General features: G+C 30.1%; 2 protein-coding genes across 2 annotated transcripts in view; one reads left to right on the top strand and one right to left on the bottom strand.

Moving 5' to 3' along the window:
• Positions 1 to 25,016, top strand: part of DAT (Sodium-dependent dopamine transporter) — a 31,056-nt gene that overhangs the window by 763 nt on the left and 5,277 nt on the right. The window contains exons 2-11 of the mRNA XM_011051622.2: positions 9,040 to 9,213; positions 17,201 to 17,335; positions 20,036 to 20,345; positions 20,831 to 20,969; positions 21,189 to 21,323; positions 22,820 to 22,923; positions 22,991 to 23,228; positions 23,440 to 23,568; positions 23,868 to 24,068; positions 24,595 to 24,762. Of these exons, the coding sequence (XP_011049924.1) occupies positions 9,051 to 9,213; positions 17,201 to 17,335; positions 20,036 to 20,345; positions 20,831 to 20,969; positions 21,189 to 21,323; positions 22,820 to 22,923; positions 22,991 to 23,228; positions 23,440 to 23,568; positions 23,868 to 24,068; positions 24,595 to 24,762 (1,722 nt within the window). The 5' untranslated portion in view covers positions 9,040 to 9,050. The remainder of the gene's footprint in view (positions 1 to 9,039; positions 9,214 to 17,200; positions 17,336 to 20,035; positions 20,346 to 20,830; positions 20,970 to 21,188; positions 21,324 to 22,819; positions 22,924 to 22,990; positions 23,229 to 23,439; positions 23,569 to 23,867; positions 24,069 to 24,594; positions 24,763 to 25,016) is intronic.
• Positions 17,342 to 20,025, bottom strand: LOC105143342 (uncharacterized). Its single transcript, XM_011051621.2, has 3 exons — positions 19,243 to 20,025; positions 18,366 to 18,588; positions 17,342 to 18,139 (listed from the first exon to the last, which is right to left on the bottom strand). The coding sequence occupies exons 1-3, from the start codon at positions 19,494 to 19,496 to the stop codon at positions 18,062 to 18,064; spliced, it is 555 nt and encodes a 184-aa protein (XP_011049923.2). The 5' UTR covers positions 19,497 to 20,025; the 3' UTR covers positions 17,342 to 18,061.

Below are 25,016 nucleotides of genomic sequence, written 5' to 3'. Positions count from 1 at the left end.
TTCGAGAAAATTCCCAATTCGCGGCTAAGAACGCATCCGTCGTCCCCGACGGGCGTCGGTGACGATGGGTTCGCAATCTTCGGGCAGTGATTCGAATTCTCTTGTTTATCTTTTAAAAATAAAATATTTTTTTCTCGGGCACGATACTAGAAAAAGAAAGAATAAAATTGGATGATACCGTAGCTGTACGTATTTTAAAGAATGATCGTTATTTTAGATTCTGGGAATCAATTGTGTATCTTGAGATGAGATGAAAATTACAAAAGCGAAACAAATTCACTAGATGTTGACTAATGAAATTATAAACATTCTAATGAATTTACTCACATTTTCACATCTTTTCAAATACTCAATGATCCCCTGATACAATTGTGAATTTTTGAATAGCGTCGTGTGTATGCAATTTAAAAATGTATATGTTCTATAGGTTCCTCTGTTGTTTATCATAATTTTTTGATGCGTTCATGCGATTTATAATTTTTTAATGCGTTTAGATTTTATATTAGAGCCTTAAATAATGTAAAATAAAAATAAAAAATAAAAAATAAAATAATGTTGAGATTTTCTGGGAAATCGTAAATTTAGGATTTCCTGGGAAATTGTTGTACAATGTTAAATTTATTTGCATATTTTCAATAAATCATAAAACTGAACGTTAATATGTTGAATACTTCACGTTTTTATGTTTGTTTACGAACACGATACTTCCTTTGTGAAATGTTTGTTTTGCTATACATCAATTATTTTCGAAAATTTTTAGTTTTATTTACGAATGTTGTATTAACCGATTTCATGTATCTTTGCACTTAAATAAAAAATTTCATATAAAACATCATCATTTGTAGACATAATTTTACTCTATAATTATTTTATTTCTTAGCATAAATATTTTATATTTTTAATTATAATTTACAACGTATAATAATTCTTGATTTATAATTTAGAAGTGATTGAATGATTTGATATAATAAAAAGTATTTCTTAGTAAGTAGTAAGTAGAAACAATTACATGATAAAAAAAACAATTAAATGATAAACAATTAAATGATAAAACATGACTTTCCACAGTTTTAACTATGTGTAACAAAAGTAGAATCCTGAATAATTTTATATATTTAAGATTATCCATAAATTTTTTGAGCCGTTTTATTGTTGAATTAAAAAGTATCGCTATTGAAAAGTTACGGCGAATAATTGCGCTCCAAATTTTTATCAAGAATTTAAATTAAAATTCTCGAGATATCAAACTCATTAGAATTTACAATTAGAATTGAGATAAAAAAATCTAAGAATGAAATAAGGCTATAAATTGTACAATAAGTTAAACTTGACCGTTATATAAATGAATTAAATAAATAAAAAAAGGCAAAATATGATCGAGGTTCGATTTTAGTATATAATAGATAATATTTTATATGTTAATTTTAAATACATTTTCCAGTTATATAAACTATGTGCCGATTATTATCGGACTTGACTAGCAATTATAAACGGGAGCTGAAATAATAATATCAATTGATCGTCAATGTAATGATGTATCTTAATAAGTATCTTAAAACAATGAAAAAATATATATTGTAATATTGCATAATATTTTTCACAATAAAGTCTTTTCTTAGGAAAAAATGTTTCAATATGGTGATTAACTATTCAGTAACTGATGATATTTCATTAATCAGCATATTGAGACACTTTTTCATAAGAGCTTGCAGTGCTTTAAGATATTTATTAGCATTATTAGTAAATTGATGATAAATTTAATTTGTGATATTATTTTAGTTTCAGTTTATAATTATTGTTAAGTTCGACAATAATCAGTGCGCAATTTATATAACTGGAAGATGTACAGGGTTGGCCATATTCGACGGAAAGATGTTTTTTCTTTCAATCATGGGAAAAAAACACATTTTTTGCTGTTCATTTTAAAAAAAAAAAGTGTTGCCAGATCTTTCCGTCGAATATGGCCAATCCTGTATTTACATACATAAAATATTATTAGGTACCAAGATGTCTAGTCTGTATTTATTCCTTCTTTATTTAACTTATAAATTGTACCTTTATATTTTAAATAATTTATACATGCGCACAAATACATAAAATAATTTAAAGAAATTATTGAAGAAAGTATTTAAAAAATATATACATATATAGATAAACATATGCAAATTTAAAGTTTACCGTTTTATTATGCCATTCTAATTTGAAACAACACTTCTCTCATATGAAAAAAATATCTATCAATCAACATTAATAAAGTAAGAAATATTCCGATGTGTATTATATTAAATTACAATACTGTAAAAGTTTCTTAATCAAGCAGTATCGATTGCGCGTTATCTTAATGGGAAGAATGATTTAAAGGTTACCAGAGTGATTTAAAATGTCAATGATTCTTTGTTCTACACTGGTATTATCGTGATAACAGCTATTATCTTTACATCTTTCGGAATGCTTTCTGTACTCCTTCAAAACGCATGTCCATTAAAGGATATCAACAATTATGAAGATGTACTCCTCGGGAATGAAACGATCATTTATCATTCACGACACATTGACGTCCAAGTCAATTGAGTGTTGTTTCAAAGATTCAATTGCCGGTTAAAGGAAAATCTAATTAGTTTCACGTTCGTAATTCTCGGGAAACTCCGCCGCAGGAAACTTCCCATCCGAAGTCGTTAATTTCTTCGAATTCGACAGATCTTCTCTCCCACTATTCCTATATATTCATCGGCTACTTTAGCACGTTTGCATAGCTATCGTTTAAATATTTGAGACCAGAACGCTACTCGCAAGCAGTTAGTTCACCATCGCGAATCGTGTCCGATTAATCGTCCGCCCCGATCGTGGCACTTCGGATTTTCCCTCAACGGAGGAATTTGCCGAAGAAAGGAGTGAAAGATCTTTGCATACTCAAGACGAGGGAAGGTCGTCGCGGGTAGGTTTCTTCTTTCTCTTTTTTTCATATCGTGACTTTAGATGCAGGGAATCCCTACCAAACAGAATTCGTGTTTTTTATTTTGAGACATAAAGTCGTTAAGTTTTTAGATTCGATAGATATTTACGATTTGATAGATATTTTTTTACGATTTATAAGTTTTACTAACAAAAATTATGAATATGACAAGTTTGGCGGATAGCATAAAAAATAAATGTTCTTCTTTCTTGTTGCGAAATTTTCTTTTGATGCGACGAACATATTGCAACAAATAATATGAAGAGAAATTATCCTACTTTTTTAAAATGAAATTTAGATGCTTTCTGTAAAATGTATTCCATAAATAATGCAGAAAGAGACATGACTACGAGATATCTCATAACAAAAGAATTAACAAAGAGCATTTGTGAAGGGCGATAAGGTCATTTCATGATACGATTGCGCATCTTTTTACATAAGTTTTTCATCAACTTATTTAGGTGAAAAAGCTATGGTGTTTTTGTGGCACTTTTATTTATTTACGTTATAATATATTGTAGACAAATGTTTTTTATAATTATTTGTAAGAATTACATATTAAACTATGATTTTTAGATTAAATAAGCATTGTGTAGGATTTCATATTGATGAAAATTAAAGTTGTAAAATTGTGACAAGTGTTATGCTAGTGAAAAGATCTAATTTATTTTATTACTATTTTATTACTGTATACATTATATTTCGCAAATAAATGGGATAAAAATATATCTGATTGATTTAAAGGAATATTAATATCTGTTTATGGAGGGATATATAAATATTTTTTATATTAACAGTTTTTCGAATATTTATAGAAATTATTGCGATGCAGGAATGACTCTTTATGCGTTTTATGCATAATAGATTTTGTATTAACAATTGGTACTTGGAATTTGTCTATGTATTCACGTGTACGTATGCGTATTTCAAATCGTGAATAATTAAATGTTATGTATCTATTCATCTTTAAATTATGTTATCTCATATGCATTTCATACAAATATTATTTCAAAATCTCTGATTGTTTTTTTAAAAGGTGAATAATATATCAGAATTGAACAATGCTTATCTAATTTTGTATTTTTTTTTTATCATTAAAAGAAATAATAAGTAAATAGTATAAGTAATAAGTAAGTAAGTTCTTCATTAACAATTGGATTTGATGTACACAAACAGCTATGATAGTATAATTTTGAAAGTAATTAAAAATATAAAAATTATGAAACTTTCTATGTAAGATTACTTATCTTCAATAAATTTTAATAAATTAGTTAACAATGTTAAAGAATAGGTGAAATTTTATATATGTATATATTTTTTTGAAAGCATATTACGTATTTACTTATGAATAGATTTCTTGATTTTTACTAACATATTTTTTTATTATTTTTATATAGGTTTTTGGAGTGTAATTGAATAAACATAGTTACTGCATCACGAATGATTTAGATGATTATTAAGATTGAACTTGATTTCTTCTACAATTTTCAGAATAGACTGACACGCAATATTTGGTTTAATTACGGTAGTTGTCGGCAAAAGATATTTCATAATAAATAACTATTTGAGATAAAATTATAAGTTAATCTTAAAAAATTTGTGAGCGTTGCCAAAATTTAATATTTTAATGAAACGAAAGGTGAGAAAATTTGACGAAAAAGAATAGTAAACTTAAAATATTATTTAAAAAAGAAAAGAAATGTATGTAAAATAAAATATAGATTAAAATAGAAATCTGATATTACATCAAATTTTTCAAACTATAAATTCTCGCTTATAGTTCTTAAAAGTTGTGATAATAAAAATCTTTTGTAATAAAAAGTCTAGCTGTTTCAAGAACGAATATCGCGTTATACCAGTTATAGAAGAAAATGAGACCTGTTTCGTATTGTTACAAGAATTAAGGTGTGGCCAATTTAAAAATGCGATAGAAAAAAAACGTCGAAAAAAAAAAGTGAAGTCTCAACAGCGATTGATTCCGCGTCATTGCGGTTGTTCTCTTTGTCCTCGTGTGCGTGTGTATATATTACTATTTGTGGTTTACTTTGCAATCTGATCACGGTTACGCTTATTAATTCATACTTCCTTAGGATTCGAGAGATTTTCCTAACGGAAAAAGACCGGCCCCTGATTAAATAAAGACACGAGAGTCCCGCTCTAGGAATATGTCGACATAAATTCGATTTCTAGAGAATATCATTTTTATATCACTCCTTTCCTTATATCTTCTTTTAACTATTATCCTTATATCTTCTTTTAATTATTCATCGTTAAAACAAGTTTTGGAATACTTGTTAAGACTTAATGATGCATCGAGTAAAATGTCATTGTTCGTACTTTAAAGATAAACGGAGAGAAAAGAAAATTTTCTTTTTTACTCTTTTTCTTTTTTAGATAATATTTTAAGTTGACTATTCTTTTCCGCCAAATTTTCTCATATTTTTTAGTGATTTTTACATGTTTAACATTTTATTATAAGAGAAACATTATATATAATTGATATATAATTGATGTGATAGATAAACAGAATAGACACGTTAATAAATTGAGTAACAAAATTTGATTAAATAATCTGTTTAAATATAATATTTTTAATAGTAACATTTTTCGAAAGCTATTTCCTGTAAAGCAATTAATCAATTAAATAATTTATTTATTACATTTATTACACCACATAGAAAAAAAATTTGCTTAAGTATATCTAAAAATTAAGCTAAATACAAATCTGAAAATAATTTTGTTGAAACATTAAAATTTTGTACAAATTTCAAACATGAGAAATACTGTTAAAAATTTTGACATTTTTATAATCAGTTTGAGTGTCCTATATAATTATTTTGATGACAACAAAATTATATAAACAAAATTATAAGCTCAATATTAAAAGCCCAAGAAGATTATACAAAGAATAGCCTTACTTAAAGTAAATTATCGTCTGTTACAGAAAGCATTATATTTAATAATTTCTTCGTTCACACTCTTTACAATAATTCTTTTCTCGCTGATTTCGATTTCATATCTATTGCATTGTCGCTTTTATACCGATTGACTCTTCGCTCCTCTCCAATCAGCTGTCCTAACCGACCTTACGCATGAAAACTCCAAATAGATCGCTCGTTGACTCGTCACGTCAACCTATACGTATAATCTCCAATTGGAGCCTACAATCATTTTCAGATTTGTACCTAACTAAAATTTTAAATATTTCAGCAAAACCATTCTTTCCGTATAATTTTACTCAACGTTAAAACTATTCTCACGTTATTTAACGAACATGTATTATTCAAGAATTTACAAACAAAATCTGCAAATTAAAAAAAAATTTACTAAAAATGAAGTAAATGATAAAAATATTGAAATATGCATATAAAATCATATTCGTTCTTATATGGATATTTCTTATATGGATATTTTAAATAGTTTATGTTTATAGACTGCATTTAATTTATGCGTTTGATTTTTGATGTTTTATTTAGCTGATGATTAAATGTTGTGCTGATCTAATTTTAAATTCATTATTCAATTTATTATTTTCATTTATACCGATTTATACCGATCAGTTTTTTTTCTCAGCAAACCGATTTCTGATGCCGCGACGGAAACGCGTGCGAGCGATCTCGCGACGGACGCGGCGACGGCAGTGACAGTGGCGAGGGGGTGATTTTTCGTCGCCGTCCATCTTCGCGCATTCGTAGGTGTCTCCGCGACCGCCGAATATCAATTAACTGGGTCGGTCTGCGTGGATAAGCGTGGATCAGTGCGCGTGACAGAAAACCCCTCGTCGAGTGGCCCCTCGAGGCCGGATCGCCCGCGATCGCCTTTGAAATATACGCTGTTTGACCGGTACCCGTCACGGGGTACAATGAGGCTCGTTGGGGGCGTCGAGCGTTGTCGCTTGAAGGGCTATCGATAACTTGTCGTCGCCAAATTACACGCGCCCGCGCCGCGCCCCGTCGCGCACGCGACGCGCTCCTCTCTCCCCCTCATCCTTCTCTTTCTCTCTCCCACATACCCTTGGAAAAATTTACTTTAAATGACGTTAAGGTTTTTAAAAGTAATTAAGAGTTTACTTAAACAAATTTGAGGTAATTTACAATGTAAAAGATTGATCCAGAATAATTTGAGAATTTCGAAGTATTTCATGAGTGACTTTAAAATAATCTTAGAAAAATTGAAAGTTTTATTGTTTCCATTGTATCTAGAATTTTTGAAGCGCCCTTAAGTTTTAAAGTAAGGCTAAATTAGTATAAAGTTCATGTGAACAGTATGTGACATCGCCACTAGATGGATGCGATGGTGCTGCATTTTCTCATAAATAAAATCCATAGAATAAAAGATAGAATAAAAGATACAACTTTACGTAACTTTTCATTCGTGTTTTAATGAAATAATTTTTTAATGGCGAGCTTCTCTACACATAAAGGGACCTTGCCTCGAATTTATGATTTTACAATTTATTTAAAAAAAACTTTAAGCAATAATGAACAATTTATTATAAACTTTAAAATTGTGACGGTTATTCTTCACAATTTTTAAGTTTCTTTAGTTTCTTTTAATTTTTTCTTAAATAAGTTTTAATATTACTTTCAACAAAAATTAAGTTCTAAAAAATTAGAAGAGTTCTAAAAAATTAGAATTAGTTCGAAAAATTAGTTTCTAATATCTAAATTTACTTCATATATTTTTTAGGTTTTCTCTTAAGTTTTTTTCTATGTAGGTAAAGATGTGAACACAAGAAACGTTGTAACGCTTAGACTTAAGTTGTAGACATAAGTAACACACACTTTTGGCGCAAATTTGACGTGTGAATTCCAAGAAACACAGCAATAAATCGCATGTTATATGCAAAGCTTGTGCGTTGTTTACATATAACTCAAGTTTATAACTCTAGTCTATAACTCAAGTTTAAGTAAATATTACGACAATTTGTGTGCTCAGACTGTAAGTTTTAGATTTCTTTGTGATTTTTAAGGTAAATTTTTCCGTAAAGATACGTATATATTTTATGCCAACATGGAAATAAGTGACATAATAATATTTAGTTGCGTGCACACGTATGTCGAATTGTCGATTTTCTTTCCATATTTATTACCATCTCCATCTCCATCATTCGTTTTCTACTATCCCTCCTCTTAGCTTCCCTATTCGTACTACACTTTCCTTTCGCTTGGTTCCTTTCGCTCGGTTCCTTTCGCTCTTCGCACATTCGCGACCTTGCGCCTAATTCCGAGCGCAGTAGGCATGCAGATTTATGCACTCGTTCATAAACCGTGTATCTCTAAGATTACGTAATTACGTTGATTTGCACAAGCAAGACTTTTAAGAGAAGCTCATTTTAAATCCTGAATTTCCCAGAGAAATATGTATTCGTCATTTATTCGTGTGTTTTTAATTCTGCGCTTAAACAAAATATAAGTACTATCTTTTTTCCGACAGTAATATAATTTTTTTTTGGTTCAGGATAAGAAAATTTCCAATTATCTTTTTTTTAATTTATTAATGAGTACCGAAAAGCTAATAATTTTGAGAGTAAGGGAAAATTTCGAATTGTATTATATTTTAACAATTATCTCAACTGGACAATAAATTATTAATAACTTTCAGTATATATTAATAAATTATCAAAGGAACTTTAATAAGAAAAATGTTTTGATTATGATGTAAGAATACAAAATATAATATTGCGCATATAATGGCAACTGAATTCATTCGGACTCAATTTCTGCTCGATAGAAAATTTCTAATGACGGTTTTAAATTGGTTTTTAAGATTTAAGATCTAGTCTGATTAATCGCAAAAGTTTAAATAATTACGTTATATTTATAGGAACACCTGATGTTTTTATTGCATTTTTATTATTACTCATCCATTATGATTATACTAACAAAAAAAAATTTCTAATCTCGATTATGTTCAATAGATTTAATTATAAGTATCAGATTTATATTATCTTTCTGTGATTGAATTTGAAATTTGGTGTTTGAATCCATGTTTCCAATTTATGCAATCACATTTTTCTCCCATGTTAACACTGTAGAATGTAATTATGAGTCAGAGATAGCATGTTTATTATTGTTGCTTTGCAGGTACCGGAAGGATGTCGTCGACGGTGATAAAAAATGCTGCGAAGGGCGTCAACGCCGGTGACGGTAGAGAGACTTGGTCGGGAAAGCTCGATTTCTTATTATCAGTCATCGGGTTCGCCGTCGATCTCGCTAATGTGTGGCGATTCCCGTACCTTTGCTACAAGAACGGTGGTGGTAAGTACATATATCTGTCTGAGGGAACGAGCGAGTGCAATTGCAACGTATGACGCGATTTCCGCGCGGTTTATTTTCGATTATTTCGCACAAGTTGAGTGCTCCTCCCTGTCATTGACGTATGCAGTGGCAGGAATACGATTTCAATAATCCACCTTTTCACCCATTACCTCATTCCAACGCTCGTATTTGTTACGAGTAACGAGAACCGCGATTTCGCCTAAGCAAACGTTTCCCAGCGCCTTCCACGAGCTTTGTAATTTTTCGCATCATTGATCGCGAAAACTGACATTATTTCACGCGTTTTTTGCGCTTTAAGAATACACGGGATTGGAAATCATCGGTCAGAATTATGACTGGGGTCCACCCGTGTCCGATTGCGTTTGTCTCGATTTGCGGAATGATTCTCCTTCTCTGAAACCGAGATATGAAAAATTGGTCGATTCTAATCGGTCGAAACTGATATTATAAATTTGCATCAAGAACGTATATTAAAACACTATGCCCTGGGGTGTAATTATTATTCTTCCATCAGATCTCCAGAGTTACGGGTTTCATACTTGCGTTAATGTGGAAAACATTTCATTATGAATCATTTATTTACATCACGGAAAACATTATTCATCATTACGGTTGAGTGTCGTTTTCAGCAAGATAATTAATTCAGATTTAAATTCAAAATTAATTGAACGGAAAGATACAAATGGCTGAACTATAAAATTTACTGTGTCTTCCTTCAATTTCACTCTTATAACGATACCCTTGACATTCTTAGTTTTCTTCTATTTTTTTATTGCATTCTTTTGCGTAGCGATTTGCTTGGCACGGGAAAATCCGCTTCATTTTTTTCAATATACTCATATGCGGAGGGAAAATTTCGTCAACTGCATCGCAACATCGTCGGACGTTATTTCGCTGTTAAGTTAATATGACGAGGGTTGGGTGTTACGCGTCGTCGAGTAATGTACTCCAGCCGGCAAGCAATGCCGTGCTAACCGGTTGGCTAATTGGCATTTACCTCGCAGAAAATGACCTCGGAATTTAGACTTCGCTCGGCAAAGATTCCTAACGACAACAGCATCTCTGCTGGTGCCCAAATTAGTTATAATTATAGAGGAGTAGTAATTTAACAGGGCGAGAAGCTTCGTAAATCGCGGAGCACTTATAACGATATTAAGCCTTTTCTTCATTTTTTAATGGGAGCAGCCAAGTGTGAAAACAATTAAAATTGTGCGGTCATCGCTCGAGTTTCTTTTATTTGAAATAATTCACTTTTGTTTATAATAAGAATTCTGAAAATTCTGTGAATTTAGTAGATTAAATAAAAGAAGCATTTTGACTTTGATTGTTCCTAACTCCATCATTAAAAATCATCGCGTATCACAATTAGAAAACAAATTCTTAAAACTGAAATTTTGTTTTATCAAATATTATATAACTGCCAAATTTTTTTTTAAAACATGATAAAAATGAAGTAATGTTACAAATTTTTTTTTAATCCAATATATATTGTATCGCTTGCGGTATGTAGATTTTATAAATAGTTAACATGTTATACGAATATTCCGCCTTGACATCTCATATACCTTATACACTAACATTACATTTGCATAATGCTTTAAGACTAAGAAAGAATGATTTATCAGTTAACGTTAGTATTGCAAATAAATTAGAATAAATTATCTGATTTCTTGTAGTGTAATAATTAGCAGTTTATCTTTCTCGTATTGCAATCAATTCACGTCTTTGCTTATTATAGAAGAGGAACAATTGTACAATGATAATAAAGTTATTTTGCACATACCTTTGGAGATGTTATTACAATTATTTTAAAAATATAATTGAGTAATTATAATATTTTTGTATTTTTCCATTTAAATACCTAATATTATGTAACATCTCATTTAATGATTATATATTATTATTACGAGAAAATCGTTATATTTAAATCATCTAAATGATATAATCGAAGAATTTTAGATAATTCAAAATTCAAATTATGGCGTTTCTAATAAGTTTTGGAATAAGTGTTGACGAAATAATAATAGCCATGCGAATCAAAAGCAATAAAATAACAATTAAATTTGAACAATCTAATATTATTAACAGATCTACGAAAATTATGAAGTAATATTCTCGTGATTTTCTCATATATATTTCAGATAACAAGCTAATGTTATCAAAGACGTCAAAATGACGACAAACAACGTCACCCTGCTATCTAGTACAAGATTTACACAAATTATAGAAACAAATATTAATAAAATAAATCTATATAATATGATATTTTCTGAACATTTAGAAATTAATTTTCTTCTCGGATATTTAATCAAATGCAGTCTTTGTAAGTTTGTTAAGTATTTTTGTAACTAAATCTAAAATTGAAATTCATGGTAAAAAATTAAAATTTGTTTAAAATAAAGCTTTTATTTTTTTAAACTTAACTTCGAATCCCATCATTTTCGATACTAAATGGTCCTGTAATTGATTTCAATTTTGAGAAAAAAGAGACTAAAAATGAATATATATATTTACATTTAATAAATATTTAATTAGTATTATTTAAACAAATATTTATTAAAATTTAGTACATTTTCTTCAGTTTACATAAATCCGTACACTACATGTGAGATACGTTGAACATACATTTTTAATTTTAAATTAATATAAGCATTTGCGATTATCAATCCGTCTCGCATATCTACATTGCCTTGTTTTCCATCAAGAATTACCGATCTCACTTTTATGCGAAATTTCCCGCTTCTCGTTCTCGGAGAGATCGATCTCTTGGAAAACGGTTGGCTTCAATCTTATTGACTTTTGTTAAGCCTCGCTGCGGCGACGACGACGACGACGACGACGACGACGGTGACGACGCCATTAGTACCGGTTCTATCGAGTCCCCAGTAGGAATGCGATTAGGGCCGCTGTCAGTGATACAGAGGCTCCTCAAAAGCGGCTGCTAACTCAATTAAGAGCGGAGTAGAGCGCGCGGCTCCGCGCCATTAGGATGGGCAAGATCGGTCGCTAATTTCCAATTACCTTAATTAATTATAATTTCCCATTCGGGACGCAGGCCTTTGATCATGGACGTGCGCGACGCCGCTGCACCCTGTCGGATGGCGGCTGCGTCGTTATCGCCCTACGGGAGGCGTTATTAACGTGTTGTTTCATGATTATAATTCGGAGCAGCTCGTATGGTTACCTATCATTCGTGTTTGTTACTACGGCAACTTTTTATCCGTAGACTTTTATGTAAACGCAACGCGATTCCTCTCGCGATTTTGAATAAACTGCAGCAAATTGAGATAATGCAGCAGATATTGCAAAAATTTCTGATTGAAACAATAAAAGTTATGTGAATTGTTTGGAAGAATTCAAACTGATAAACTTTCGTCTTTCAATTTTGATATAAAATAACTTGATATGCTTGGTTGAATAAAAAAAAAATCTTAATTTTATAATATTAAATATATAATATTTTCAACATATATATTTTTAATTAACATGTATTTAATTAACATAAATATTATATTTTTATATTTTTGTATCTTTAATACAGGAAAAGAATCGCGTTTTTAAATTGATTTTGAAATAATCAAAACTTATAACATTAATAAAAGATTGTAGAAGAGATTATAAGTACAAATATAATAATATTGTATGAATCACATGTGAAATGTTTTCGAAAGACCAAAATTATATTTCAAATTTTTATAATACATTATATGATGTTTTGTAAAACAATATTTTTTTTATTTAAGTATTTTATAATTAAAAAAATAAATTAAAATATTTAAATATTTAAAATAAATAAAAAATTTTTTAAACAAATTAAAATAAGAATATTTTATCTGATCAAGATGTTTATAAAAAAAATTTGATACAATTTTCCATTTAAATAACTTCATAATTAAGTATAGTTACTCACATTTATAGAGAAATACAAAATATTTCCTTGAATATTTATCACAATGATACTCGTCCTGCATGTTTGATCAATCAGACATTTGCGTTTTCCTTGAAATTGTCCAGTTATTTCTTATAATTTAGACTTCGTTTGATTAAACATAAAACTTCTTATTACTGACAAAAGTGACGTTTTCACGCCTTTGATTAATGTATCTTGATATTATTCATGTAAATGCTAATTAAAATTTTAGACCGGTTTGTCGTATCGATACAGATTACTCAATCGACAATTATCGGATAGCCTTGCGCAATGTCATCTATGAGGAAGTTAATATAATATTATGAGAGAGATTTGTGCTGTAATTTTTTTACGCTGTTAGCATGCCGTGCGATTTTTTTACTGCTGTATACATGCAGAATATCATAATAATTTAGTTATTCAAATAGGTGAACGGAATTAATTTGTCATGTATAGCAAGCAATTGATTCAGCATTAATACATCATCTCGAAGAGTTTTTAGAATTAAAACTTAAAGATATATAGTATTACATCACAAAAAAAAATTTATTTTACATATATTCAGAATTATTACAGAATTTTTACATATACTCAGATATATTACATATATCTTTTTGATATGGGATATCTAATTTTTTTTCCAATGCTCTTTCCATTTCTTCTAACTTTTTTATAAATAAAGGTACATATTGTTTACTATCATTATATTTTTTAATATGTGGCGTTTTAAGTGAAAGAAATGTTTTTATGTTCATCTTTAAAAGTTATTAGCAATCAAATTAGATTGGATATGCCATATTATTTTTTAATTTAATCATATGTTTAATATTAAAACTCTAGCTTATACAATAATCTTTGCATAAAATTAGTGAATGCAACCTCTTCCAAACCATTTGTTATCGGAGATTTTAGTGTTAATTAGTCGATTTTTATAGGATGATTCGAACGATATAAATTATAAGATAGAAATATGACATAAACTATTACGATATTTTTAATATTTATACTTAAGAAATGCACTTTCTTTCTTTTCAAAGTAAAATCTTCAAAATAATACAAGTTGAATTTTGTTAATGGGCGACATCAGCACATCAGCAACTCGACCTAGACCCTCGTATACCTTTCGGTGAAAGCGTATTCCGATCGACGGGCTACAATTGGCGCGATTATTTCGCGAGAATGCATTACGTTTCATTCGAATGAACTTTTCGCCTTTGTTCGGGCGTAAAATGCAGCTTTAAGCACTAAGCCTTTGCGTGAGTGCATGCTCGAGTTCAAAGGGAGAAAATTGAGCGGAACTGTTGTCCGGAGCCGGACGTTTGCTCTCGACGTTAGCGACATGTCAAGACAAGAGAGACAGAAAGAAAGAGAGGAGAAATCTTTGCTCCAGATTTTGGAATTAATTTTTGTCCAATATTTGATGTTTTGCGAATTTGCCTTCTTACAAAATAAAAATATTATCAATTATACTACTAAGAACTTTATATTTTATAAAAAAGAAGTGAATATATATATATAATACATTTGACAGATATGTTGATTTCAATTTTGTTTAAGTATATTAAAAGCGCATTAGATTGGATCACGATTTTAATTATAACTTATAACTAATTTTTCGCGTAATGGAGCCATCCAATGATGAATAGCCTACTTTGTGAAAATATAATTTTTAGTACGATCGATCGACGATTTGCGCTCAGGCAGGGACAAGAAGAAATTAATCAAGGTTGCTCAACGACAATATCCTTCTTAATGCGATTACATCTCCATGGGTACGGAACGGAAGTTCCGTTGGAGTTAAGAAGGAAGATCAAGTATAGTCTCTCGCTATTCTCTTTTTGATCGCATCTATATATTACCATTTATTTATGCAATGCGAGCAATGAAGAACGGTGTAGTTAACAAAATTTTTTGTCAGTATGGAATAAAAATTGCATAATAAAAATATAGATTATAGATTGTTATCTATAAAGAAGAAGTCAAATATTGATTGATAATTTATTGCATGTTTAATATATAAATAAAATAAATAACATATGCTTAATTATTTAATATATATAACAAATATTTCAAACTTTATTTTTTCATCTCTACGTATATTTCTAAGTTTCTCGATCGATTTTCCTCTATAGATCAACGTAAACAGTGTATTTACATATATATTTTAAGAATTTTTCGAATTACATTAATATTTAATATTTTTTAGTTAATATTTTTAAAAAAGATATTTTGTAATTGTAATAATATTTTGTAATTGTATAAATATGAAATAATGAAATTGTAATAATATAAAAATTATGATCATGATGTCATTATTTGTTCACACAGTACGTTGATTCGCGATATCGCTTAAATAAATTGTTTTTTTGGTGGGGGGGGGGGAACGTTGAATATTGTGTAAATTTATTCCGTATTATATGGAGGAATCAGTGTACACATAGGCAGAAAGATAATACACGCCGCTCAGAGAGAAACCAGTGAAAAAATGTGACGCACTCATACCAGCGGGTTAGTTCCATAACTGCATTGTGCGTTATTTAGAGCACCGGTAGCGAGGTGCTTTTAGGCACGTAATTCGATAGTCAACTTTCGGAAATGCGGCAAGGTGACATTAACATGGTGACGCGACTGAGTCGATCGTCAGACTGACAGGAATGGTGAACCGGAACTTTCCCAAAAAATGATTCCCGAAAAGGAATTTTTATAATTCCGATTGCTTAAAGTTTCATAGATAGCGCGACAGTAAAACAAGAATTGATCGACCGGCGAGGAATACATAATACGGCTCTTATTTTTGCTTTCTGGGAGAATATAAATAAAATTTAATTTTTATTTTTGTCATTATATAAAAATAATCTTTAAATAAAAGATAATAATACTATTATTGTCAAAAAAATGTATATTATAAAATCTATTTTAATTTAAAAAATATACATATTATTGAATACAGCATTAACTTACAATTTTCATAAGCAGTAAAGAATTTTCGATTATATTAACTTTTCAAATTTCGTATCATAATTCTTCAATGGAGTAAATCTTTATCGAACTGAAAAAAGCGCGTCTCTTAAAGTAAACTTTGATAGTTTCAATTCTTTAATAGTTTCTTAGCGGCTACATGCCCACCTTTTGTCCTCTAATTTGCTCACCTTTTAACTTCGCTTCCTTCTTGTACGGTCACTTTTCCAGAAAGCCTCTTCTTCCTTTCCTGCTTCCTAGATTGCACAATAACTGTATTATTTTATCACACAATGGCCTCTTGTCTTAAAATTCAACTTTTTTTTCGCAAGACTTTTCGCTCTAGATAGACGTCTGATGGACGGAAGAGTAATCAGATCTCGTCTGATCAAGAAGTTACATCAAAAAGTTGAACTATGATCAGATAGAATCGCATTATTATGAGAGTCATTAATTGAATATACTAATAATAATTAAAGATACATTTGATTATTGTAATCATATATCGTTCTAATAAAAACGTGAAATGAACATGTATGAAATCGGCAAAATTGGTTAAACGGAGTTTTAGGACATTTTCTTGTAACGTTGCAATTGATTTAATATCGGAAAAGGAATTCAAAAATATACATCGTGCATGTGTTTTATAAAAAGTGCTTCAAATATTTTTATTCATTTATCTTCAATTTTGTGACTAATTACTTCATATTTTAATGCTAAAATTAATGACGTTTAATGTCCGATTTTCAGAAGGAGCAAAGTGAATAGATTAGTTTAATCATTTAAAATAATAAGAATCTATAAATGGAGAGAATTAAAATTTAAAGTAAAATCAACAAAGGTCAATGACAAAGCATATGAAGTTAAAAAGCTTTTTTAAAAAACAAAGTGTATATTAAATTACAATATTTTCTTTAAACGTTAATCATTTAAATATTGCACCAAAAATAGATAGAAAATCTTAAAAAATGCACTGTCATAAATTTATTTTAAAAAGTTACAAATCAATCATTTTAACTGCTTTGGTAAGTTAGTGTTAAACTAACAATCGAGCGTGTGTCTGCTTCTAAATAGGCTCGTTTACACTTCTCTTTGCAGGTGCATTTCTGGTTCCCTACTGCGTGATGTTAGTGGTCGGTGGTATTCCTCTATTTTACATGGAGCTCGCTCTCGGTCAATTCAACAGGAAGGGTGCTATCACCTGTTGGGGTCGGTTGGTACCGCTTTTCAAAGGTAAATATATAAATATTATATTACAATGAAGTTATCATAATTTTTTATTTTTTTAAATAATTTTTTAAGATAATAACAGAGATACGGTGATTTCAAATGTTTATATAATGCAAATTGAGTATAATTACTCGAATATTACAGTCAGTGTGTGCTATTTATTCTGGCAAATAAATAGTAAATTTTTCTAATCGAGTATTAGTCTTCATATCTATGCGATCATTATTTTCCTCTAATTCTAAAATATCATAACATTTCATTCATGATTTACAAATACATTTTAATTATAAAGAGAGTTATAGCCGCTTAATGTAAATCTAAAGCAGAGGAAAATAAAGAAATATCTATTCGCATTTCAATTCTCGAAAGTAAAATCATCGATTCTTACAAATTGATGGCAATGAAAAAATATTGCATTAACGACGCATTACAAAATCATGTTGCATTACTTATTTAATCATATATGAACAATCTTTAGATGTTATGAAACATAATAATGTTCGGCGACATAATGACATAAGTATAGCTAATAGTATAGTAATTTATGAATACACACAATTCGACTTAATCTTTTTATTCCTGTTTAGCGTCAATTCTAGCGTCAATAGTTATTCTATTGTCATGACTAAAATTCTCAGAATGCAATTGTTTAATTTAATGATAATAGAATTCGTTTTTTTTTTCGATCATCATTTCCATCGTGAAACGTACATGGATACATTTATAAGTTTATAGCTTTTCCGAAGGTCGTGGAAGCGCGTAATGGTGCTGATCATTGAATCTTCTTATATACGTGTCGATTGTGCGCTGTGGAATTTATGAGATATATATATCTTGTGACAATTAAGATACACACATACACACACACACACACACACACAATGTAGTATCTATATAACTTTTACTGTGGTATTAATATTGACACCAACACGCTGAGAATTATATACCTAGACATTGCATGGTGTGTGTTAAACCCACACCGATATTTTTTAAAGTGTATGTACGTATATATATTTCCTGTATATATTCTCACCCGTGAGAGTAGAAATCCGCGCGAATCGTTCGGAAAAATCTTTTCAAAAGCTTGAGAGCTGAAATGGCCCTTTTTACTCTCATTATATTCTAGCTCGCTTTCTCTCTTCACCAGTCCTCGGATATTGGTATTCCAAGTCGGTCTCCTTTCTATCTTCGTGATCTTTCCCTTTTTCCAGCTATTCGAACCGCATAGACGATCGTCCGATTTTGGCGCACAGAAGCTGAAGAAACGAAATATATACAATGTATATACATATATGTATGTATATTATAAATATATACGTATATGTATCTATATTATTATATATGTATATCTAAAAAGTATATACATATATATATATACTACAATGACAAACACATCGCAATTACTTAAAAAACGACACGACTAAAAAAAAATGTAATTTTTTAGTTATTATCATGAATAAAATAGATAAGCATTACTCTATCAAGTATAAAAATTTAACTAAATTTTATAAAAAATTGTCAAAATTATCATAGTGCTTTTTTTTTAAAAAAGAAGGTGATTTTTAAAAAAGAATCATCAAAATCGTCACAACTCGAAATGATTGTTTTTTTTAAGAACTGTAAAACAAAAATGACATTTGATTATGATAATATATTCTTTTTGTTGATATTATTTGATTAATCAATCATTTTCTATCAAGTTGAAATAGTTTTTCCCTTTTTTAGAAAACTTAACTTTTTTGAAATAAAGGAGCGATATGTTTATGATCTCATACATACATACAACATACACATATGTATGAGATTAAATATATATATATATATATATATATATGTAATATATTGTGTGTGTGTGTGTATATATTCTTTGCTTCACAGATCTCTCGTAATACATAGCCGCGATTGAGTACTTTATGCGAGACGTATAAATCCGAGAGAATCGTAGGATGCGAGAAACGCGACCGGTACTTCTCCGCATAAAGAGCCTCCATTTCCGCCGATTTCCAACTTCATTTCCACAGCCACAATTTCGCCCCATCTGTCTGTCCGACCGTTGATCGCCGTATGATCGATCGAGATCCTGCATCGTCGTATTTCTGCGTCGTGCGATAAACGCATCTAACATATACGTACATACGTATTGTAGTATGCGCGATCTTACCATAGAGATCTTACCGTAGAGAAGGTCATTTGTATACAATATATGTATGCGTAAGAAATAACATATTCATAGGAAGGACGGTGTGTTTCTAATGTTTCTGCCGGGCTGGTCTCGATTTTTTTCGCGTCTACGCAATTATCGTGCTAATTTGTTTAGTAATCTTATACTTCACAGATTACAGAGATCACATCGCACTGAGATCCACATACGATAGCAAGGAGGCAACAAATAGTTTAAAAAGAATTTTTAGATAGTAAAATTTTTACAATAAAAATGTAAATCCTTTGTTATATATTGAATTATGATATTCATAATTACCTTTTAAATAGAAATAAGATTAGCAATAATCTCATCGATTAATACAATAAGTTTCTTATTTAAATTTAAATCGTTTTAGTACAATCACTAAAAATCTGTACATTAATTATTAGACGACATTGGAAATATAAAAATAGAAACTAAATTTTTTTTTCAAGCTAAAATAGCTTTTATCACCGTGCGACGGATTGTTCGGTCTGAAAACATGTATTGTTCTTGATCAGGTATCGGATACGCGGTGGTCCTAATCGCGTTTTACGTTGATTTTTACTATAACGTCATCATCGCCTGGTCGCTTCGCTATTTCTTCGCCTCGTTCGCCACGATGCTGCCGTGGACCTCCTGTGACAATGATTGGAACACACCATTGTGTCGCGAGTTCGACGCGAATATCTCATACGCACTCGCGGATATGAACAGCGAGATTAATGAGAATTTTGGAAATACCACTCGGTTGCTGGTCGATTTAGGATCGGATGCTGCTGTTCAAAGTACAATGGATAATTATACAAGTGCTGCGCATGAATACTTCAAGTGAGTGACATTTCGTATGAAAACAAAATTCGTCTTTGATGTTTCATATTAATACTTAATGTTTGGTAAATGATTAGCAAACGATTAGAGTTTTTAGAAAATTCGCATTCTTAGCGAAAAATTAATTTATGTGTAACGCAAAAAATGTTTAAATATGCATAATTTAAAATAGTCGATAATTCTCACATTTGAATAATACTTAAAGAATTAGACGTTTAATCTTAAATATTGAACTATTTCATTATCTTGTTAATTTAAATTTATTCTAATAAAACTATAATGTAATAAAAACGATTATAATATATTATGAAAAGTACTTTTTAAATATTAAGTTAAATATACATTTTTATATACTTTGAATTTTTGTCTTATTGTTGCAATTATTAGACGATAACGTATTATTAATATTAAATATAAATCTTTCTTTTTTTAAGCAATTCATTTATTCAATATCTCCACAAATTACAAAACTTTTTTTCCTTAAGTCGCGCTATTCTGGAGCTACACCAAAGCGAGGGTTTGCACGACCTTGGTGCCATTAAGTGGGACATCGCGCTATGCTTGCTCGTGGTCTATTTGGTCTGCTACTTTTCTCTGTGGAAGGGCATCTCAACATCCGGCAAGGTAAGCTGAATGCCTCATCAGAGATTCGAGATCCTAAAGTGAGTCTCGACGAGGCATATTTTTGCGAAGATCTATAATAAAGCACCATAAAACTCAGAGCTCTATCAAGTATCTAAGCTATCTAAGATATATATATTTATATCTTATTATCTTATTATGTATATGTATTTCCAATTATGAGGATACAATTATAGACCGAATGATTCTTTTGTGTTACAGGTAGTCTGGTTTACCGCTCTTTTCCCTTATGCAGTTCTGCTAATTTTGCTAATAAGAGGTGTCACTTTGCCGGGCAGTATGGAGGGAATTCGTTATTATCTCAGTCCAAATTTCAACGTTATCACGAAGGCAGAGGTATGTACGTAATGTTTTGGTATTGTATGATGTGTACGCAATATTTGAAATATTTAGCATGACTTTTAAGAAGTAAATTTTTATCCAATTTATTATAGTCTACTCTTTGTAGCTGGAACTAGTATACATTAGTTACACTTCACACAAATAAAATAGTATATAACTGAAATTTCGTGAAATTGATTAAGAAAGTTTTAGATAAATATATTTTGTCAAAATTTAAAAAAATTAATAATAAATAAACTTAAATAAAGTTAATAATCACAATTAATCAATAAAATTAATATGTAGTTGCTACTTAATAATGATTAAAAGTAATTTATAATTCCATTTTATTACACAACTAAATCTCGTGTGATTAAGGATAAGAAATAAACTATACGAAATATTAATTATTTAAGCATATGTTGTAATATAGAAAACATTACTCTTTTACGAAGCATTGAAAAATTGTTCGTTCACAATATGGAATTTATTTTTTAATAAAACTATATAAAAGGAAAGTATCGGTCGCGCTCGTGATTATTGTTTTATTGCCGTTGACCTGGATTACCACGAACCGCGACGTATTCCCGCGGCAGTGACAAAAGGAGAAAACTTTGGAAGCTAATGCATTTATAGGATCGCGAGCGAGTTCGAGAGTGGAAGCGAGCAGGGGAGAGATCGGGTATGGTGGCCGAGGCGGCCGAGGTATGGGGAAAAATGGAGTAAAAGGAACGTGCAGGGTTAACTGACGACGGTGAAAATGGAAACTCTGTGTAGCTGTCATAATGAACATTAAAGTCTGGTAGGGCACACGCTAGAACGTTAGAACGCACGCCGATCCTCGTGCTTCGCGCGTGGAATGCATTCCACGGACGATGACGACGGCGACTTTAGCCGCTTACCATCGTTGCTAAAGTGGGTTTTATACCAGTGAGAAAGTGGATTTGTTGATCACCGCTAATCCGTGGATATACGAGAAGAATCAGACTGATGTATTAGCTGGTGCTCCTCTTTTTCCTTTGCTCTCTCTTCTTCGGGGAATTAGATTTTTTTAAATGCAGTTGTATACTTACACAATGCTTTTTTTTATATATACATGTATCGCTCGTTATAGTAAATATGTGATTAATATACAATACTTGCGAAAATAATTTATGAAAATTATTAATATCTTATAGACACATTCAAATAATGAGAAACTGAAGCTTCTAAACTACGTGTATATATACATATGTGGATTCTTAAAATCTACTGGTAGCATTAAATAAGATCCAGTTTGACTATTAAAGATTTTCTTTCTTTTCTTGTTGTGCGTAAATAATTTATATCGCTTATTTTTTACAAAATTTTAAATGTACGTTAACAGAAATCAATTGAAGATATAAAAGAGTAAAACAATTTGTAATTTCTGTTTTTTTTTTTTTACGAAACTTATCTATTATATTTTTTATTATGTGTAGGACTATGTTTTGTCGCTTTTATGAGGATATTCTTTCCGCTCTTTTTTCTAGGTGTGGGTGGACGCGGCGACGCAAGTATTCTTCTCTCTAGGACCAGGATTCGGTGTGTTATTGGCCTACGCGAGCTACAACAAGTATCACAACAACGTTTACAAGTAAGAAGGCCGGATTTTTTTGTGCATACCTATATACGATCTCGTCTGACACTTCTATTCTCCGCAGAGACGCCCTGCTGACAAGTTTGATCAACAGTGCAACATCTTTCGTCGCCGGATTTGTCATATTCTCGGTGCTCGGTTATATGGCACGTGCCAGTGGCAAGTCTATCCAGGATGTCGCCACGGAAGGACCCGGTCTGGTTTTTATCGTCTATCCGGCGGCTATCGCTACGATGCCCGGCTCGACATTCTGGGCCCTCATTTTCTTCATGATGTTGCTCACACTCGGTTTAGATAGCTCGGTGCGTTTTTATCTCTCTCTCTTTTGTATATGAATTACTTTAACAATAATAATATTTTTTTACATTTTTAATTGATATTTTTTTATTTTTTATTTTTTTCATATAAAGCTATCATTTGATATTAAATATAACATGTTGAAAATATCTTTCCATTAAGGATGGATCTTCTCGCTCATGAATAATTAAGATCGAAATTAATGTGATTTTATAGTTCGGAGGTTCAGAAGCAATTATAACGGCACTCAGCGACGAGTTTCCAATAATCGGCAATAATCGTGAGGTCTTTGTGGCGTGCTTATTCACTTTATATTTTCTGGTTGGACTCGCTTCTTGCTCACAGGTAGATATTCTAATTGCTAAAATTATGGATACGTTAAATACTAATCCGATTTATTTCTAATCCAATAGAAACTTTCAGATAACATAAAAACAAGTGTAAAAAGTGTATATCTTAAAAGAATTTTGAATAAGTATTAATTTTTAAGATGATTTTTTGATACTTCCTGAAGTCTTGAATTATTAAGACTATTTTACACTTTTGCATTGTTATAAATCGTGTTAGATTTATGCAAAACAATATTTAATTTTTAATTCGTATACCTCACATTATAAACAGAAGATTATTGCTTTTTAATATAGGGTGGGTTTTACTTTTTCCATTTGTTGGATCGATATGCGGCTGGGTACTCGATGCTGTTCGCCGTTCTGGCAGAAACAATCGCAGTCAGTTGGATCTATGGAACGGATCGATTTTGCGCTGATATCAAAGACATGATCGGATTCAGACCTGGTATCTACTGGCGAGTATGCTGGAAATTTGTAGCACCACTTTTCCTTATGGTATGTCACAATATAGCCGTATCCGAAAATAATATAAGATTGCTCATTAAGTATCATTTAAAAAAAAACTTACACTTCTAACAATTTTTATTGTTAAACATATTTAAAAATATATTTTTTCTATTTTTTATGTGACGAAGGCAATAATAATATTTATAGTAATTATATAATTATAATAAATTTAATTATAATAATATTTATAATTATAATAAATTTATTTGGAACATGTTCTTAACTGTCTTCTAATTGTGTTTCAGTTTTTATTTTATTTTATTGTATTTAATTTTTTAATCTTTATGGAAAGGAGTTACTGTACATAACAATCATGTTCCTTGTCTTTATTTTTAAAACTTATTTGTTGTATTTTGTTTTTAACAATAAAATATTTTCTCAGTCCAAATTAAATTTGAAAAATCAAATTTGGATTTTCTTGCGTGGTGAACAAACACTGAATTAATTTAACATCGTGCTAATAAAAGTATCATCATATTTATTACATGTATGTTTGTTTTTTATTTGTTTATAGTTTATTATCGTCTACGGTCTAATGGGCTACGAACCATTATCATACGAGGACTACACTTATCCAGTTTGGGCAAATATATTAGGCTGGTTGATCGCATGCTCTTCTATCATCATGATCCCAGGTATGGCCATCTACAAAATTAGCAGCACATCCGGATCCTTTGTTCAAGTAAGTATTTTATTTAAATTTTATATAATATGATTATTATATTTAAATTTATCTAAATAAAAATTTGTTTTAAATATACAAAATTAAAATTGTATGTGTATATTTATTATTAAAAAAATATTATTCGAGAAAAAAGATACTTTGCTTTCTTTGATACGAATATAATTTACGAATATAAAGGACATATTTATATACTTGAGTTTAGTAAATAATTTTATTGAAGAGATACTTAATTATGATACTTGATTGATAAA

This window comes from Acromyrmex echinatior, chromosome 3 (genome assembly GCF_024713525.1).
Source record: "Acromyrmex echinatior isolate Ae372 chromosome 3, ASM2471352v2, whole genome shotgun sequence".
In the NCBI taxonomy this organism is placed as follows: domain Eukaryota; kingdom Metazoa; phylum Arthropoda; class Insecta; order Hymenoptera; family Formicidae; genus Acromyrmex; species Acromyrmex echinatior.
This window is presented reverse-complemented; position numbering and strand designations above follow the sequence as displayed.

Excerpts from the sequence above, each read along its gene's own strand:
- LOC105143342 (XM_011051621.2), bottom strand. The coding sequence starts at position 19,496 with ATGGTAAGATCGCGCATACTACAATACGTATGTACGTATATGTTAGAT. Across the intron at positions 18,589-19,242 it reads ATTTATACGTCTCGCATAAA|CTTCTGTGCGCCAAAATCGG; the intron begins GTACTCAATCGC and ends TCGTTTCTTCAG. Across the intron at positions 18,140-18,365 it reads GCGGATTTCTACTCTCACGG|CGCACAATCGACACGTATAT; the intron begins GTGAGAATATAT and ends TAAATTCCACAG.